Source organism: Solea senegalensis, linkage group LG18 (genome assembly GCF_019176455.1).
Source record: "Solea senegalensis isolate Sse05_10M linkage group LG18, IFAPA_SoseM_1, whole genome shotgun sequence".
Classification (NCBI taxonomy): Eukaryota; Metazoa; Chordata; class Actinopteri; order Pleuronectiformes; family Soleidae; genus Solea; species Solea senegalensis.
This window is the reverse complement of record NC_058041.1, coordinates 4556635-4575492: the sequence shown is the minus strand read 5'-3', so window position 1 is coordinate 4575492 and position 18858 is coordinate 4556635. Positions and strand designations below refer to the sequence as shown.

At 40.8% G+C, this 18858-nt stretch overlaps 2 protein-coding genes across 2 annotated transcripts; one reads left to right on the top strand and one right to left on the bottom strand.

Moving 5' to 3' along the window:
* The first annotated feature begins 306 nt into the window (after positions 1-306).
* Positions 307-11065, top strand: vps35l (VPS35 endosomal protein sorting factor like). The gene is made up of 29 exons (XM_044014324.1): positions 307-330; positions 872-971; positions 1680-1862; positions 1967-2086; positions 2213-2237; positions 2639-2718; positions 2888-3016; positions 3102-3186; positions 3276-3332; positions 3424-3520; positions 3827-3874; positions 4408-4501; positions 4636-4836; positions 4962-5008; positions 5194-5305; positions 5398-5568; positions 5649-5729; positions 5817-5879; positions 5962-6047; positions 6125-6205; positions 6761-6824; positions 7383-7481; positions 7568-7645; positions 8305-8419; positions 8748-8887; positions 9002-9167; positions 9462-9580; positions 10307-10456; positions 10566-11065. The coding sequence occupies exons 1-29, from the start codon at positions 314-316 to the stop codon at positions 10662-10664; spliced, it is 2907 nt and encodes a 968-aa protein (XP_043870259.1). The 5' UTR covers positions 307-313; the 3' UTR covers positions 10665-11065.
* Positions 11066-12730: 1665 nt separating this feature from the next.
* On the bottom strand, positions 12731-18151 carry get4 (guided entry of tail-anchored proteins factor 4). The gene is made up of 9 exons (XM_044014787.1): positions 17951-18151; positions 16768-16846; positions 16490-16571; positions 16193-16342; positions 15904-16042; positions 15641-15781; positions 14995-15070; positions 14684-14756; positions 12731-14383 (listed from the first exon to the last, which is right to left on the bottom strand). Exons 1-9 carry the CDS (start codon positions 18088-18090, stop codon positions 14292-14294), a joined length of 972 nt encoding a protein of 323 aa, XP_043870722.1. The 5' UTR covers positions 18091-18151; the 3' UTR covers positions 12731-14291.
* Between the last annotated feature and the right edge of the window lie 707 nt (positions 18152-18858).

Genomic DNA, 18858 nt, shown 5'->3' with positions numbered 1-18858 from the left:
ATACTGTCTACGTAATACATCTTTTTTTTTTGCTACATCTTTGATGTAGGTTGCACTCAGCACGCGCAGTGTATCTTGGGAAGAGAAGTTTTATTATACTGTAACGTTATGTGAAAAATGTAATTAAACCAACAATCTAGCTGCAGCAAATTATAAAATAACACTTTAAAATATAGAAAAATAGTATAAAATCGCGATACGACAATTATATAAAAAAAAATATATACAAAAATGCAATTTTAAAAGAAAAATATGAATTGCCCACAATTTGACGTCACCAGGAAGTACTAAATTGTCATGTGATTGTAGAAAAATGGCCGCGGTGCAGTGGTAAGTTGCTGTTTTCTCACATAAAAATCACCTTATTTTCAGAATAAACCGGTTAAATGATGTTTATTCGTGGTTGTGCAAGTGTTAAGGGTGTACATGCAGTGATAGTGCGAGTATGTTGTGGCCTTAATGTCATTCAGCGCCCGAAATTAAATGTCAACAGGTTTTCAACATAAAGATTTTCAGTCAAATTCAGCCTGATTGTTTTCTGTGGTTGTGGCCTTGAATTTAATGCTCATCTCAACAGAGTCCTTGAAAGTTATTACACTGACGTTATTCGAATTCTACTTAGCAGAGTCCAAGATGTTGTAAAATACCTTTATTTATTAGCTAATGTTCCACATCCTGACTAATAAAAAACTTATGACGCCTAGTTTTCCATGTAATTCCTGTATTTGTTCTAGTTGTTAGATGCAGTGTGCCACAATAATCTAATATAATATAATCTTTTTATGTGTTTCCTGCAAGCTACAAATGATGTAATTTAAAGGTAGAAAAAGCTCAACATGTTCTGTGCCTCCTCTCTCTGTGGTCTGAGCAGGCGTTCCCGTGGACGCAACTATGACGCGGAGCTGCAGAGGTGTCGTCCTGAAATGGCACCGGTTGAGTTTGGAGACTACCATCCCCTGAAACCCATCATGGTACTAGCATCCTCCTGCCATTCAGCCTCATCAGCACTGTCGTGCATCTCTGAAAATATGTCATGTAACCAAAAAAGCAGCTTCTTCCCTCATAATTTCAAATTTCTGTATTTTCACAGACCTTACAGTTAAACTGAATTATGTGAAAATGATAACCTGGTGTTTTTGTTGCATTGGAAGTTGTATCCTATACTTAAGAAGCATGCCATTTTTGTAAACTTTATTGACTGAAACAACCTACAAAAAATACACAACAAAGTCTCAGAAGTTCCGTTTGATGTTAACACTGCAAATCAACTGTGGATATAAAAAAATAAGACAATGCTGTGTTGCTTTCCATCAGGGTTGAATGCTTTTAAACGCTCCCAAACCCGTTGGTCTGTTTATTTGCATTTCTGCTTGAGAAATAAATTCATAATTTAACTTCAGGTTAAAACAGAGTGCCTTAGTTTCTTTCTCCATGGTTGATTTTCAATAATAATTTAGAACAAGACATCCGACATTTAGTTTTTGCACTTGTTATTCTTTTCTTGTTATTCTAAACTGTATTCAGTCTTGATTTATGTTTCCTTCCCCTCTTGTAAAGTCTGAATTGCAAAAGGCAGTGATAGTGATGATAACTGTGCACAATTTGTATTAAATGTGCTAATAATACTTGGAAAACATTGTTGTTGTCCTTCACTGACTTGTGCTGCCCTCTAATCGCAGGTGACCGACACAAAAACCCGCCGTGGGGCTCGTAAAGGCAGCACCTCCTCCTCTTCCTCCTCCTCCTCCTCAGTGCCCCCAGACCCCCTCAGCTCCATGCTGGACGGCACCGACCCTCTGTCCATGTTTGCAGCAGCGTCAGCTACTGAGACTCCAGCCGTGTCCCACAGCGCCTCTGCAGGGGTCAGTCCTTGTAACTTCATCACAAACACCATTAGAAGCTTTATTTATCACAATTAAAAGCTTACTTTTGGTATGTACTCAGAGCTGAGGTGTTTGTCTTCTAGGATCTGGGGAGAAAGAGGAGGGAGAAGGAGGAAGAGGCAGTGGGACCAGACTTTGAGCCCTGGTATTCAAAGAGAGGAGAGATCCTCACCAGGTTCACCACCACTGAAAAACTCTCCATTGTGAGTCTGCTCTAAGCTATTGCATGTTTATTATTTATTACCTTTATCTTTACTGTCTATGATGCTGTGACTCTGCTTATCCATACTGTACTGTGGAGTTTAATCTGATTTTCTTTGTCTTCCTAGAATCTTTTCATGGGCATTGATAAAGGTAAGAATTATGTTTCTATTCAGCATAATAACCTCCTAAAACTGAAGCTATCTATGTCGTAAAATGTATCTATCTGTGAATTTACAAAAGGAAAAAAGTGCTGTTACTGTATTATTTTTTTGATATAACCAGTGGCTCTGCATGTGTGATTGCCCTGATTGTGCGGTGTCCCTCGGTGCTTTGTATTTTAAGCACCTTTAAGCGTCACTCTGGCATCTTAGCAGCTAAAGAGTGTGATGTTTCCACTCAGGAGCTGGTGGAGGCCAAAAATAGAGGTTCTATTAGACTCGAATGAACCAAGGGACAGAAACACTACTTCAAATAGATGATGATGTTGCAAAATATCGTATAATATATGTATATAATGTATATTTTTAAAAATAATCCCATTGTCTTTGTAGGAAAAGCTCAAAGTCCAGGATCCTCAGGTGTTTCTGAGAAAGTCCGAACTCGCCTGGAGGAGCTGGATGATCTGGAGGAGGTAGATTACTGACATCATTATCAAAAAAAAACAAATCTTCTATTATTTCTTTGTTGTTATTCCTTGAATAGACTACACAATGCATTGACACAATAGAGTTTCATTGAAATAAACATCAGAGTGAGTCCATACAAGACTAAGAGTGAATTTTTATGTTTTATCTGCTCAGGGTTCTCAGAGAGAGATGCTGAACCTCTCCCAGCAGGATTACACGAACCGCATCGAGGAGCTGAACCAGTCCCTGAAGGAGGCCTGGTCCTCGGACCAGAAGGTCAAAGCGCTGAAGATTGTCATCCAGGTAACTCTGCAGTTGAAGAAAAGTTTGTTGTGTGTTGACATGAATTCGATTTTCAATTCACTGCCATTTGCGACGTGTGTTCCAGTGCTCCAAGCTTCTGTCCGATACCTCTGTGATCCAGTTCTACCCCAGCAAGTTTGTCCTCATCACGGACATCCTCGACACATTCGGTGCGTTGTTGAGCCTCGTCTCCCTCAGCTCATCTCCTCCTTCTTTCTTGTAAAGCACTTCTGTTGAGTATCGTGTTGCTTGTTTGTAGGTCAGCTGGTTTATGATAGAATCTGGACCATGTGCTCGGATCCGCAGCCTTTGCCGGGTGAGGATCGAATTCTGCCGTGCAGTGATTGCGAAGGACATACAGGATCTCTTGCATTGATCCTTTATGTGTGTGTCCTTTCCCTCCTCAGACTCGTTCACAGTAGAGGACGTGAACGACACGGCCAAGGAGACGTGTCTCAACTGGTTCTTCAAGATCGCCTCCATCAGGGAGCTTCTGCCCAGACTGTATCCTTCACCACCATCGGCATGAACGCTGCTCTGATGGACAAAAATCATCTGGTCTCAAGCCTGTGTTCATGTGAAATGATTAGACTTTTGTTCATCATTTCCAATAACTTTGCTTTTGCTTTTATATTTGTTTTTCCTGCAGGTCTGTGTACAAAGAAACACCGAAGCTGTTGTTTTACAGCTTGTAGTCTTAAAATAAGCTTTGATTATTCATATGTTTGTTTTATTTATATCTATTATGTATAAAACTCAACTCTTCGGTCATTGACCTCATGTCTTGTAGTCTTTAACCTCCGTGAACAGATACGTCGAGGCCGCCATCCTCAAGTGCAACCGCTTCCTCAACAAAAAGTGAGTTTCTTTTAAAGAAAATTATACTTTTATTAATGTTTACAAAACATATACTGTATAAACAGAAAGAGTTGAATGATTATTTAAAACAAAACTGCAACAACATAATATCAACCGTAATATAAGCATTTTACATTATAATATTTTATTTTTTATTTTGTTTAGATAATATGAAGGTTTATTCATATTTATATGAACTAAAATGGATTTCTAATGTATTTACTTCATTCTTTTCTTTTTGTTCACTATTATTTTTATCTTTTTTCCTCTTCCCCTTACTGAGGAACCTGTGAAAAACAAGAATAAACATTTCCCTTTCACACTTAATTTCATTCATAAATAAAATGGATGTACTTTATTGATCCCAAAACTGGGACATTCTTGTCAAATTTGGGTTATAGTTCAGGTTAAAGGCTTGAACAGACTCCCTATGTTTAGTTGCATTTGTATCAATAAACCCAGTAAATATTCCACTTACAAACGAAAAAGCTTTTCTGTAATTTTATCTACTTATGTCCCTCCTGTCTACATAGTGGCATCCAGGAGACGCTCCCTCGGTTGACGGCGATGATCCGGGGGATTGGAGATCCTCTGGTGGCTGCGTACACCAGAGCTTATCTCTGCAGGGTGAGACTGTCCTTGTGGTTTTTCTCTAACTTCACCGCCACACCATCCTCAAAATTAGACATTGGACACTGCATGTAATCACAGATTACAGAGAAAAAAGGAGGTGACTCTTCTGTCTCTCTTTGTTTCTCCAGATTGGCATGGAGGTAGCCCCGCACCTGAAGGACAGCCTGAACCGCAACTTCTTCGACCTGCTCACCACGTTCCGCCAGATCAGTGGCGAGAGCGTCCGCAACCAGCTGGTGGTGCAGAGGGTGGAGGTGCCCGAGTACCTGACGCTCTACTCGCCCGCCATCAGCTGGATCCTGCAGTGCATCGCCTACAGAGCACCGGAGGTAAACAACACAGTATATATTATAAACAGACCTTTTCAAACTAAAAGATGAATATACAGCCACCGACTGCTGCTGTTGGTAGTTTTTATTTTTGTGTTGTCACGCTGTTTGTTCCTTTGTTTCAGCCTCTGCTAACAGAGATGATGGAGAGATGCAAGAAACTGGGAAACAAGTGAGTGTTTTTTAAGGGGATTTTATTTTGAAGGGTTTATATCCTGTTAGTGTAAGATGAGGTGCTACAAGAGCTAAAACTCCTTATTTTCCTCAGGAGAGAAAGACTAAATTTAGCTGTGACTAATTTGATTTCATCTTCAGCTTTTATCTGGAAAAACAATTACGTTTTCTTGTTTCCCACAGTGCTTTGCTGCTGAACTCTGTCATGAGGGCGTTCAGGCCGGAGTTTGTCGCAGCCAGAGCTACGGACTTCATCGGGATGATCAAAGACTGCGACGAGGCCGGTTTCCCAAAGGTCAGAGGACGCAAACCCCGAGGTTTACGATTCCACTGTCAACATCTACTTTGACATGTCCTCTAAATATCCTCCTCATTTTTCCCCTCCAGCATCTGTTGTTCGGGTCTCTGGGTCAGAGTCTGGCGTCTGCCGACCCGCCGGAGTCGGAGAGGCTGACGATTCTGAACGAAGCCTGGAAGGTCATCACCAAAGTTCGCAGTCCGGTCGATTACATCAGCTGTGCCGAAATCTGGGTGGAGTTCACTTGCCGACACTTTACCGTGAGTGAAACGGAGCAGAGTGGGCGAGTTATCACAAATCTGTCACTTTTTTCCACACTTCATTTTCTCTTTGTTTTCAGAAACGTGAGGTCAACACCGTCCTCGCTGACATCATCAAACACATGACTCCGGACCGGGCATTTGAAGACGCCTATGCTCAGGTTAGCATCTCACTTATCATAGACTAACCTTTACCTAAGTAAACACCTCCTCTGTAGTAACTCTGTTTTCTTGTGTCCTGCTTGTAGCTCCAGTCCGTCATCAGGAAGATCCTCACCTATTTCCACGACTTCTCCGTCCTCTTCTCCATGGTGAGTGTTCGCTATGTCAAAACGAATAAAACAAGACTTTAGTGCACCACAGCTCAACGGTTGTTACCTTTTTGTTTCACAGGAGCGTTTCCTGCCGTTTCTGGACATGTTCCAGAAGGACAGCGTGAGAGTGGAGGTGTGCAGATCCATCATGGAGGTCTTCATCAAGTAAGAGATCCCAAGACCTGATTCCGTTTATTAGATTTATTTATGGAGTTTTGATCATGTGTCTTTGTCTTGTGCAGACATCAGGTGGATCTCACCAGAGACCCGGTCATCCTCAACGCTATGCTGCACATCTGCAAGACCATGCACGACTCTGTCAAGTAGGCATCACAACATCATTTTTTGTGATGATATAACTTGTTATTAGTGATATAAACACAAGTCCTTTACATTCAAACCATTGTCAAATGAGTTTACACAAAAATGCTGATGATATTTTCAAATATCTTGTTTCGTCCACCAACCACAATGAATCCGTTTTAATGATTTCTTTGTTTTAATGAACAAAGAAACCAGAAAATATTCACATTTAAGCTTGTTTTGATTATAAAAAAAAAACCAGTGGAACTGATTAGTTGATTCGAGATTAGTTGATTAATACTGACAAAAATACTCTTGTCGTTCAGCAGTTTGATGCAATTCAACACTTCTCGTCTCCGCCCGCCCCTGCGCTGCTGTTGTATACACATAAACACTCCCACAGACAGATAAAGGAAGCAGCATACAAATAATATTACATCGTTTTTGTTCATGAAGACCGAACAGAGGCAAAATAAGAACATTAACAACAACAGCAACAAAATCACAGCTTTTGACGGTTTTAACTACAGCTTTAATTTAAAATATTATAAAAATCTGCTCTCCCTCTCTCGCAGCGCTCTCACTCTGGAGGACGAGAAACGATCTTTGGCTCTGCTGATCATCGGCTTCATTCGCATGGTGAGAGTCCTGGTGTTATTTTACATGTAAAGGTCCAGTGTGCCACATGAAGGAGAGGTTATTAGCAGAAATTGAATATGCTACCTATACGTCAAAGGGTGATTGCCCTAAGACAGAAAAGCTAGTTATGCAAAAGAGAAAGAATGGATCCAAAAGAGCAAAAGAGATGGTGGAGAGGAAAAAAAACAGATTATTTCATCCTTTTTGGTCTGCAGAGGCCACCGTTCTCTGTTTGTTGCATTCTGCAGTCTCACCATCAGACTTTATTACCAGGTAAAGTTTACACAATACTAATAATACACATATATAGAGAGACGGATAAATAATAAAATAGAAAGGAGTCAGAGAAAGAGTTACTTACAACAGAGTGAATATAATTTAAAACAAAAGCAGACAACAAAAGTAGTGCTTTAGATGTCACTCCGTTTTGCGCATTGGACCTTTTAACAAATCCTGTCGTCCTGTAAACAAACGGAACGCGATGCTACAGTAAAAAGGAAAGTTGTTGATTTTATTCTCTCTCTCTCTCTCTCTCTGGTGCCGCCGTGTGTCGTCCAGGTGTCGTTCGGTCGTGACTTTGAGCAGCAGTTGAGTTTCTGTGTGGAGGCCAGAGCCACGTTCTGTAACCTGGAGCCAGTCCTGGTGCAGCTCATCCACGTCAGTGTCTCACACACACACACACACACACACACACATCATATTTATCACCTCAATGCTCAATGCCTGTCTTGTTTCATTTCTAGACGGTGAACCAGCTGGCGATGGAGACCAGGAGGGTGATGAGGGGGAGTCACTCACGGAAAACAGCGGCATTCGTCAGGGTGAGTCAAGCGGCGCACCGTACAGTCCCACAGGGAACTGCGGTCAAATGATCCTATGTCCATGGATGGCATAGGACGAAAGGCGGGGTCACACCCTGGCCAGTCCATCACAGGGACACATGTAGAGACAGTTTGTGTCCAGTTTGCCTAATCCCCAAATCTGCATGTTTTTGGACTGTGTGAGGAAAATGGACAACCCGATTATATAATTATTATTATTAATATTTTACCATAGGAAATGATAGGTCTCATTTGAACTTAAATTTTCTACATTAAAGTTGCTTCAAACTTGACAAAGACTGTGTCGGAGGCCGGGAATAAGATTCCAGTTCAGGTTTTTTTTCTGTTACCTGATAAGATTTTATTCATGAACATGAACTACTGTATGTGTGGGAGGCAAGGAACAGGAATCCAAGTTGTTCGCCACCATTAAAGGTATGAATATTTTTTTACAGTAGCGAATGAAGGATCGGTGAGGAAAAATGATGCTTTAAATGTCTCAAAAACTGCACTGTTTACCAGCTTTAAGCATGAAATTAACATATAAAATGTATTTTTCCATTGAGAAACTGAAATGTAAATATATACCGTAACACCTTGAGTAAATGAGCACACATGTTCCCACAGATATTGATTAAGTCTCTGTGTTTCTCCTCCAGGCTTGTGCGGCCTACAGTTTCATCACCATCCCGTCTCTCAGCAGCATCTTCAGTCGCCTCAGCCTCTATCTGCTCTCTGGTCAGGTGGCGCTGGCCAATCAGTGTCTCTCTCAAGGTGAGCAGACGGAACGAGACGTAAAAAAAAAAACCGCAAAGGCCACAATTGAAATGTTTCATAGAAAATCAAGTCGATAGGATTCATATCACAGTTCTAAAGCTTCACTTAAAAGAATTTATGTAATGCAACTCAAATGGAAATTCCAATATATGAGGAAAAATTTAGTCCAGCTTTTGTGTCTCTCAAAATTCTCACCGTCATCCGTTTTCAACATTATCTCCTCCTCCGTTTCTCTCATCTTTATTATCTTTATTTTGCCACATCTTGTCCAATAATCCCTACCTCTACCTCATTCCCACCTTTCTCTCTCCATCCTCTCCTCCAGCCGACGCCTTCCTGAAGGCCGCGGTCAGTATTCTCCCAGAAGTCCCTCGCTCCATCAGCATCGAGGGGAAACTTCGCTCCTCAGAAAGCTTCCTGCTGGATTTCATCAACAACTTCCTGGCTACACTTCTGGTTGTCCCGGTAACACACTCACTCCATCATTTCTTCTTTAGATGATGCACCACCAGACTCATGTTTTCCCCCTAAATTCCCTGTCATTGTTTGTCAAACCTGTGAGTGTGTGTGTGTTTATAGGATCACCCAGAACACGGTGTGCTCTACTTAGTCCGCGGTCTGCTCAACATGGTCCAGGATTACACCTGGGAGGAAAACAGTGACGCCAAGGTGCGAATTTACATCAGCGCGCTGCCGCTGCTGGCTGCCATGAGCCAGGAAACTTACCTCTACTCCATCCCCAAAGGTACAAACACACACGCACACACACTGACAGACTCACTGTAACTGTTTTATCTTAATAAGTGTATTACTTAGAGCCCTTATTTTTGGATCATACAATCCATGGTTTCCAAAATAAGTCAGATGATGCAGCTGATTCCTGTATAAATTCACAAAAGCATGTTTGCCTCATGCCAACGATGCTGTTTCTATTATCTTCTAAGTTCAAGTGCTTCATAAATGAATGAATTTCATAATAAGTTCTTCTTTTTTCCTATTAATTCTCATGGTTTTTTTTCTTTGTCTTTCCTGGACCCAGTGGACTCCAATGAGACGCTCTATGGAGGAGACCCCAAGTTCCTGTCCGAGATTAACAAGCTGAGCGAGACTCTGATCGCACAGATCCTCGACCATCTGAAGGCACTTGGGCGTGAAGAGGTGCAGAAGAATGGAAATATAGTTTTTAAAGTCGTGCTTTTAAATCCTGCCATGTTTTGCTTCACCTGCTCCAGTAATAACGAGCCATTCATTTGAATCAGGTGTGTTGGAGCAGGGGAAACATCTAAAACATGGCAGGGCAGTGGGTCCCCGGGGACCAGGATTGAGAAACACTGCTTTAAAGGACTCTTCCTGTGATGTTTCCTCACATGGTTAGGGCTCTTACTTTGAAAATCTCCTTAAAAAAACAGTGCTGGAAAAATTATTATGTGTTTAATCTCCATTAGGATAATGGGGGCCCTGTTTATTTTTGGGATTAAGTGGCTGAAAAATTTGGAAACCTGTGTCGTATAGTATAGAACAGAATGAGATTAAGTGTCTTTCCAGATTAAAGGTTTCTATCAAAGAGCGAGCAGGTTGGGATGGGGATTAAAGATCTGAAAACTCAAAGCTGCTACAGTTCTGACATTCACCCCTTCATTCACACACACGCAAATTTCAGAAATGAAACGTTGACCTTTCGTTTGAAAGACGTCTTGCTCTCCCACTGAGCCACTGTCTCTGCCACAGAGACTAAAATGCCGTGTAGGTCATAAAAATAACCATTCCAGAGTGTTCCAGAAGTCAGTGCAGTTATCTTTGGGTTCTATCTCTGAGCTTTTATGTCGCATTCATGTTCAGATCAGACAGTGTTTTGATGTTTTCCTGTTTCTCATCACCTCACAGCAGAGCACGCGGCGTCAGGGCGCCGTAGCGCTCTCCCTCTTCAGCGCGCTGTTGGCTCACGGCGACCTGAGGAACAACAAGCTGAGTCAGCTGACCGTCAACCTGTGGAACCTGAGCCACAAACACGGATACTGCGAGACGCGGATCTCGGTGAGTCCGCCTCCCATCTGACACACACACACACACACACACACACACGACGCCTCACCCAACCTTCAATTTAGCGTTCACGTCCCCTTGTGTTGTTTGTGCGCTCCAGGTTCGGACTCTGGAACACATCAAACACCAGGCTCAGCAGCCTGACATGGCTCACCTGTCGGATACAGTCCAGAGACTCACGCTGCAGACCCGCACCTGAACACGTATGAGTCTCGTAGACACTTCACATTTGTGTAAATAAAAAGAAAAATAAGGAGCACGTAGAAGGAAAAGGTGAAGAAAAAAATCCTCTGGATGAATCAGTTATAGACATTTAAGCTGAAGTTACAGAAGAGTGTTTTTGTGCGAGGTCTAAAGATGCCAACTTTTGTTCTAAACACCCGCACTGAAAAGTTCAAATCAATCACATTTTTTTAACATAAAAATGCTTCAATGACTAAAAACCTACAGCTGCAGCACTTTTTTTGAATTTACACTTTCAGTGTTCACCCGCAGATCAAAAGAAAAAGAAAACTAATGTACAGTTTATGAATCATCTGTTGGTTTAACTGTGAACACGACTTAATACAGGAAATAAACTGCTTTGTATTTAAATACTGATCCTGTGAGTGGAGCTTTTTTGTAAAAAAAAACAAAAAAAACACCAACCAATGTAAGATATTAGTTGAACAGGTGTACCTAATAAAGTGGCTAAGTAAAAAGAAAGCCAGTTAGACCTTCAGCCACAATAACCTGGACCTTTTTAAAGTGTGAAAGCTGAAAGGATTCTTTCACAAGACACTGTAGAGACATAAAAACTTAAAACATACACACAAAAATAAGAGTAGCAGCTCTATGTCGTGGATAAGAAAAAAAACAAGGACAGGACAGCGTTTGTTTCAAGACATTCTGAAACTCTTCTTATCAGTCATAGTTTATTAACTCATGTAGTGAATCACTGAAAAGGCAAACACTCCCCGTTAAGTTCTTAAAGAAAAGAAATAATTATTAACCAAATACAAACGCTGTGATGCTCACTCACACACACACACACACAGGTACACACAGTGGGCCTTTGGTCACACTTTATTTTTTTTCAAACTGCTATTAAATCAAAGTGGATATCGGACATAACTGACTTTCAGGTTAAGTTTAAAAAAAACAATAAAAAATAATAATTGTTCTACACCTTTTTCAAAATGAAACAAAGCCAGTAAATGTGTTGTGATGAACCTGAGAGTCAAGATTTTCCCGATTTTCCCCTTTCAGTGGCTCGAAGTGGTGTAACAGAGGCCTGCAGGTGGCGCCGGTCACTGTGTCTCTTTATGTAGACATTTTTACTTAATACTAATCAGAATTGTTTTTGTAGCAGTTTTTCCTCAAACCTCTGGTGACCGACGGTCACATCACTCATCTCCGTGTAGACGATCATCTACAATTACAGCAGAGCGCGTACGACGACGCGCTGCTATTTTATACGTCCTTCTGTAGTGCTATAATAAGACATTTGAGCCAGCCGGTCCTGCATGGAAAACCAAAGAGGATATTAAAAAGTATTTTTGAGCAAAAAAAAAGCGTCATCATAAAGGAAAAAAAACTATTTTAAAAACATGTAACAAGTCATAAATTGGTATTTCAATCGTCATTTTAGGTTCCTTACAGGTCCAGTGTGTAAAATTTAGGTAAATTACTTTAATTTCAGCTTACACTTAATATTTTTTAAGTGTAAAATCACCTGATTATATCCAGAATGAGCCTTTTATAATTATACTGTCTACCATTTTGGACCACCATGTTACAGTAGCCCACAATGGACAAACTTAACATCTTTTGAGTTTTGATGCTAACTGAAGGCTACATATTGTTCTCCAACACTTAAAGGGGAAGTGTGAGGTGAAGGATTTCAGCTGGATCATGCAACTTCCATAAATGTTAATAAATTTCACACACTGTACCTTTAATTTTATTAATTTCTCAAAATACAAAAAAAAAAAAATATATACTGAATAGTTTCATAATTTCAACTAAACGTATTGGTTAACAGTTGAGAATTCTGACGCGGCATTTCCCAAATGTTGTTTTCCATTTTCCTTTACTTTTATTTGTTGGGAATGATAAGTCAGCATTCCCCAAATGTTATTTATTTTCCATCCATCTTCTACCACTTCATCCATTTTCTTTTATTTTTATTTGTTGGGAACCATGAGTCAGCATTTCCAACTGTTTTTTGATTAATAATAATAATAATAATAATAATAATAATAATAATAATAATAATAATTTAAAAAAAAATCATTACCCGCAATCGCCTGCCGATTTCAACAATTCATAGATCAGAACATTCATGGTTTTTTTTCGTCCAGGACATTCTTGCTTTGTAACATTTCTATTTAATATTGGCCATTTTGGACATCCATAGTCCCCTCACACGTTACAATCCAAGTAAATAAAACACAATCTACACTTGGAAGACCTGGGAATTTTCCTAGTTTCCTGGCAGTTAATAAAAACGTCCCCTTCTGAAGATTATCTGGTGCAGTTAGTGTTTGTTTGTTTTTGAAATCCTATAACTGACAAAGACGTGGACTGACCATGGACTGACCGAATGTCACGACGAAGACGAAACAAAGCTGAGGGCTAATGAAATGGAAGGTGTGTGATGACGTAACGAGCATGAGAGTGAAGACAGTTAACACTGATCAACAGCAGCTATAGTTTTGTGCACAGGCTGAACTAATGAGGGAATATTGATCCACCTCCAAGAGGAACTGTTGACCAGAACTGAATAATAATAATAATAATAATAATAATAAATGAGAACAAAAACAGCAGTTAAGCAGCAGGTTTATGAGGTTTTTTTTTCTTCTTTTAAACATGCAAAGCAAAGATTCACTCTAACACACGGGTTTTCACAGTGTCACATTTTTTTTGCCCCTCCCTCCTCGACGTCGCTTCAAAAACCAGTGTCATCGCCAGACTTTTAAGTCCGACCGTAACAGGACTGGAGACTGGAACAAGGTTTCTCCTGGAGATGGTGCAAACGAGCCCAGCAGCAGCTCAGCGAGTGGATGATTTAAACGTGTGTGTGTATGTGCGTACACTGCAGCCAATTCATCGCACACAGACGGCTTTCTTTGTGATTATTATTCAGTTGATTTGACAAAAACGGGATAACGCTCGAAGACAAAACATTTGTTTGCTTGACATTCAAGTTGCAAGAGTTACTTTTGTTTTTTTGTTCAATGGACAGACTGGAGGTGAGGAAACTGACAGTGGCCTTGGCTACAAGAACAATTATAGTTAAATTATTACTGAAAAAGACACTCTTAACAGCAGCAGCATGGCTCTGAACAAACTCTGTGTGTCTCTAGAACAAACAAAAAAGAGCTGAATATTTGTTGTGACTCGATGAAACCCTCTAATCATGTTTAGAGGACGTCTCCCCCCTCCCCCCCGCGCGCGCTGGAACGCTCCGGGAGCTTTCACAGTTTTCACAGAGGAAAAAAAAAAGAGAAGGTTATTTATCAGTTGGTTAAAAATCACAAACCCTTAAATGCAGAGCAAGAGTCCCAAACTAAATTATTTAAAATAAAACATAGAATGATCTTATCACTAATTCAACCCCCGGAAGAGTCAGTCAGTCCAGGAAGTGCTGACAAGGATGTTTTGGCGTCTGATTCTTATTCTGGTTTTGGACTGGATATTTGGGATTGGTTTTCTGGAAACAGCACACCCCCTCAAAAACACAGACCCGAGTCTCGCCTCATCCCCTGTTGTCACGGTGATGAAGGGTGGTGGTCTTCCTCATTGTTGCGTTTCTTTGTTCTCCTGGTCTTGGGCAGGAGACTCAGTCCAACTCTATGGGGCTGCTGTCTTCCTGGGCTTCTTCAGCACCATCGTCATCATCGCCTGAACCCATCAGGCTGTTCAGTAGGTTTCCTGAACACAGTGTTTAAAGAAAAAAAAAAAAAAAAAGAAGAGTTAAAATTAAATTGAGAAGGACAAAAATTGAACAGTAACTTTAGTGGTGTCTATCAAACTTGGCCGCTAATCACTTATTTGCAAATATAATCTTCCAAAAGAGTCAATCTGTGCATTTGTGTGTGCATGCATACAATGTATAGATGTACAAATTTATTTATTTTATGATGTTATTAGGGGTTTTTCCTCTTATGCCATTTTTTCCATTTATGATATTTATAACCTTCTTAAACTGACAACTTAAATGTTATCACTCACCTAGGAGTCCGCCGTACGATGGGGACTGTTTGGGTGGAACGCCAAAGAAAACCTGTCCTATTCTGTCGAGATACTGATGAGCCGGGGAAGAAAAGCACCACACAGAGAGACGGGATTACAAATTTACATTTCAAACAAAACACTGTGTCACTAACTCTTCTCCACCATCACCAGAACCAGGATATTTAATAATTCCTTCTCCTTAGATGGAAAAACACTTGCAGTCATATTTTAAATGAACCATTACACCATTAAACTGTATACACGCAATACATAGTAAACATTTACAGTCATTAATTGTTAAAACTCACCTCATTATACATAGGATCCTTCTTCAGGGAAGGTTGATATTGCTCACATAACACTGTGAAAACTGTTAATTTACCCCTGAAGAAACAAAAGAGAAAACTTATTATCAAAACTCATATTTACTTTATTTTTTACTGATTGTTAAGGCTTTAAAAAAAGGCAACATTATTGAAGTTGACATTAATGGCGTATTTCGACTGGCTCTACTCGCCTCTGCACGATTAGGTTGCATCTCCACTACAAAAAAAAAACGGTACCTACTTAATGTGGGCGGAGTCATCACAGCAGGGCTGAGTGAAACTGCGGTGACTTAGTGACTTTACACCAGACTCCTGTAGTTGTTGGAGATTAACCCACGTTTTTAGGATTGTTAAGTAGTTTTAAGTGATCTACAGTTCGCCGCTGTTCGGATTGATTTGTGTGTGGGACGTCTCTTCCTGTGGCGGCACTATGGCCAGTCAGTGGCCGACAGTCTGACCAATCATCGCATAGTACCTACTCAGCACGCTTTTGGGACCTCGCCGGAGCAGGTACTAAAAATAGTACCTGGTACCAGGTACTATGCTAGTAGAAACGCTATTTAAACCGTTCCGAGGCTGGGCGAGTCGAGTAGAGCCAGTAGAAATACGCCATAAGATTCTCCCTCACCCATCCACTGCCAGCAGCAGAAACCAGATAAAGTTTAGTAGAGGCTGGACAAAGGGAGGACCTTTCTCTATGGACGGGTGTTTCTCTGTGTATGTGCTGAAAACCACAGAAGCACTGCTTTTGTTCTTTAAGCAAAGGAACCTGGAGGTGAGAGAAGAAAAGAACATGTACAGCAGAAGTGCAAACACGCTAAAGGAGAGGCACTGAGAAACACCAATCACAGACACTGATCAGATCACGCATGGTGCCATGTTTTCACGTACTGTAGGACGGCCTGCGCCACAAACATGTCGACCTCGCTGCGGAAGCCACGTGACGCCGAATACTCCACCAGCATCTGTGCGCACCCCTCGCCATCAGACGAATGCAGGAAGTGGTAGCGAGACTCACTGTAGTTTTGCTCTGAACACACACACATTTTACAGGGTATTAAGTCTCAACACTGGTTTACATTCTACAGTTTCTCAACATCTGTATCAATTCTGACATTTAAATCATGACTTTCTTCAAATTATTTGCAACACTTTATAAAATAAATGACATAGTAATTACCTTTCCACAAGGTGACAGCAAGTAACTGGTGTAGTTTTGGGTGACCCAACTTGCTGGACCCTCCTGTAGACCATTTTAAGGCTCTGGACACAAACGCTACTCTCTCAGGAGAGTTTGGGTCCATAAGGCTGAACAGCTTAGCCAGATTTTCTGCTCAATAAACACAGAAACAATCTCAACAACATCCCAGTACCTCCTCTCTAATTTGAACTAACATTCAACAGAAATGCCATTAGCGACAACTGCGGTCACGTAGAATGATGCGGCTCAGTTTCAAGGCTCAAGGTCACTACTCACCTAATATTTCTTCTTCAACTTTTGTCTCAGATTTCTCCAACACTTCCAGCACCAGCATAGACAAATCTGCTGCACTGTTTTGCTACCGATGAAAAACACGACACACCATCATGAGACAATAAGTTGTTTGCATTCATAAGAGCTGCACATCCAAATACCTGTCTGTTTTACATGTAAAAAAGTTGATTTATATGCACTTATTACTCAATAAATGCAATCTCACAAAAAAGATAAGATTCTAACTTGACTTTCACACAGAAAGGTAGTGTTTCATGTACCTGGTTATAGCTGAAGAAGAGTAGAGCACCATTGTACATCAGCTCCCTGGCCTCAGCATGTTTTGCCTGTGACATGTACCTGATGATGGAAGACAAGAGTGACAGCATTTGTTTATTTAGTAGGATCTAGATTTAACAGAGTAAGTTGAATTTCTTAAAAAAAAAAAAACGATGCTGAAGACTAGGGGTGGGTCAAAATATCAATAACGTCATCCTTCCTTGAAAATACGATAACCGATACACCGGGGTAAATATCAATATTTTAAATATCAAATGAAGGTGCTCTAATGTAAACAGTCCACATGTCACCTCGCTCAAATGAAAGAGGGAAACTTGGGTGAAAGTTACCGTCTGAAGAAGAGGGAGTTTACAGAGGGATGTTGTGAATAGAGAAATTGTGCAATTTTAACTTTTCATGAATGCTTTGTTTTTTTCAGTTAAGACAGATATTGTGATGCATTGCTATATGAATACCTTGCAATTTCTTGATTATCACTGAATCGCTGTATCGTGATATTATTGGTATCATGGACCATGTATTGCGAGGTAACCTGTGATTCCCACCCAAACTGAAGACGGGTAGTGAGTTAACCAGGTTTGGATTAATGTACTGTGTTGGGGCAGATGAACACCGTTATATAACTATTATATTAGAATGGGAATAAATCACAACAATCAAAAACAAAACGGAGTATGCTTACTATAGACATGTCTAACCATCACAGTCCACACTGCGGCGGCGGTGCAGTGTGTGGCTATCAGGCTAAATGCTAACAAAATGGGTAGTCACAACGGTCATGGTTAAAAAAATACGATATTTAAAGCGTGTTAGCGCGTACAATCAGTTATTTAAAATGTGAAATAAATTGACCGAGAGCGTACAACACTAGTGCTGCCCGGCTGCCTTGCGTTAGCAGCCCGGACACATCTGCTTCAGTTGTCATTAGCTATTAGCTCAGGAGTAGCTAGCTAACTTAGCTAACTAGCTGCTAAGATTGACAGCACAGCTGTTCAAAGAAACACACGGAACGACTTGAGTGGGCGGGACCTTTGTGATATTTAACCAATCAGAAGGGGGCAGGTGCGGCAGCAAGGTTGACAGCGGAATGATCTGGAACAGGCAGGCCCCACAGCCGAATGACAATTAACAACTGCACCGAGCGACGCGAGAACGGCGCCTTACCTAAAAAATAAAGTCCTGTACATCTGATGTGCTTCATAGTAATCCCCCTTCTCCACACTGGCTCGCAGTTTCCCCTCGACCCTCTGCACGCCTCCACGGTTTCTGGCACTGGAGCACCTCAGAGACTCCTGCTCCGACATCGTCGTTGCTCCGCGGTGGCCGGTCCGCCTCTCTGCTGCTCCGTGTGTTGACACTGGGCGAACCAACCCGGAAAGCTTTAAACTCTTACAGACCCTCATCGCTTGCCGTAGCCGGTGATGCGAGTAGGTGGTGTTTTGTGCACTTAATGGGAAAATGGACATTGTTGGTGAAACCTTGCAAAAATCAGGGGGAAGCGGTGAAAATTCAAGCTGATAATGAGTGATCTCACAGTTGCCTTTCATCTGTTTACCACGTCAATCCACATACAAAAAGACAGATGATGAGAGCTTCGTTGATTTTCAATGGGGGAAAAATGGCTAGTTAGTTAAATATTTTAGAAAAGGATAAATAGTTTAAGCAAATCATAGCAGGAATATCCGTAACGAACATTTTGATGTATGAATTGCTGAAAGAGGTTTACGGATAAGTACATGTAATTTTTCATTCCAGAATTCCAGATACCTGAAACTAGCTTTGACTGTTCAGATTTACGTCACTGATATTCAAAACTACAATTCATACTGTTTTTTTTGTTGTTGTTTTTTACAACTTTATTGCAATACGGTTACAGTACAGAAGTGATAAAAGAAACATACTGCATTAGTGAACAAACAAGCAGAGCAAAAACAGGAGAAATAAAACTTTGCCAGGGTACCTAATGAGTTACGAAAAAGAGAAAGAAAAGGAGGACCAAACATTGATAGTCTTAGTTGCCTTTTTGTTATTAGAGCCAGAAATCAAAGAAATATAATGCACAACATCATGGG

Coding starts and splice junctions, on each gene's coding strand:
- vps35l (XM_044014324.1), top strand. Junction 972..1,679: donor ATCCCCTGAAACCCATCATG/GTACTAGCATCC, acceptor CTCTAATCGCAG/GTGACCGACACAAAAACCCG. Junction 5,009..5,193: donor TGCAAGAAACTGGGAAACAA/GTGAGTGTTTTT, acceptor TGTTTCCCACAG/TGCTTTGCTGCTGAACTCTG.
- get4 (XM_044014787.1), bottom strand. CDS start 18,090: ATGTCGGAGCAGGAGTCTCTGAGGTGCTCCAGTGCCAGAAACCGTGGA. Junction 15,071..15,640: donor CTGCTGCTGGCAGTGGATGG/GTGAGGGAGAAT, acceptor TTGTTTCTTCAG/GGGTAAATTAACAGTTTTCA. Junction 14,384..14,683: donor ATCGTACGGCGGACTCCTAG/GTGAGTGATAAC, acceptor CACTGTGTTCAG/GAAACCTACTGAACAGCCTG.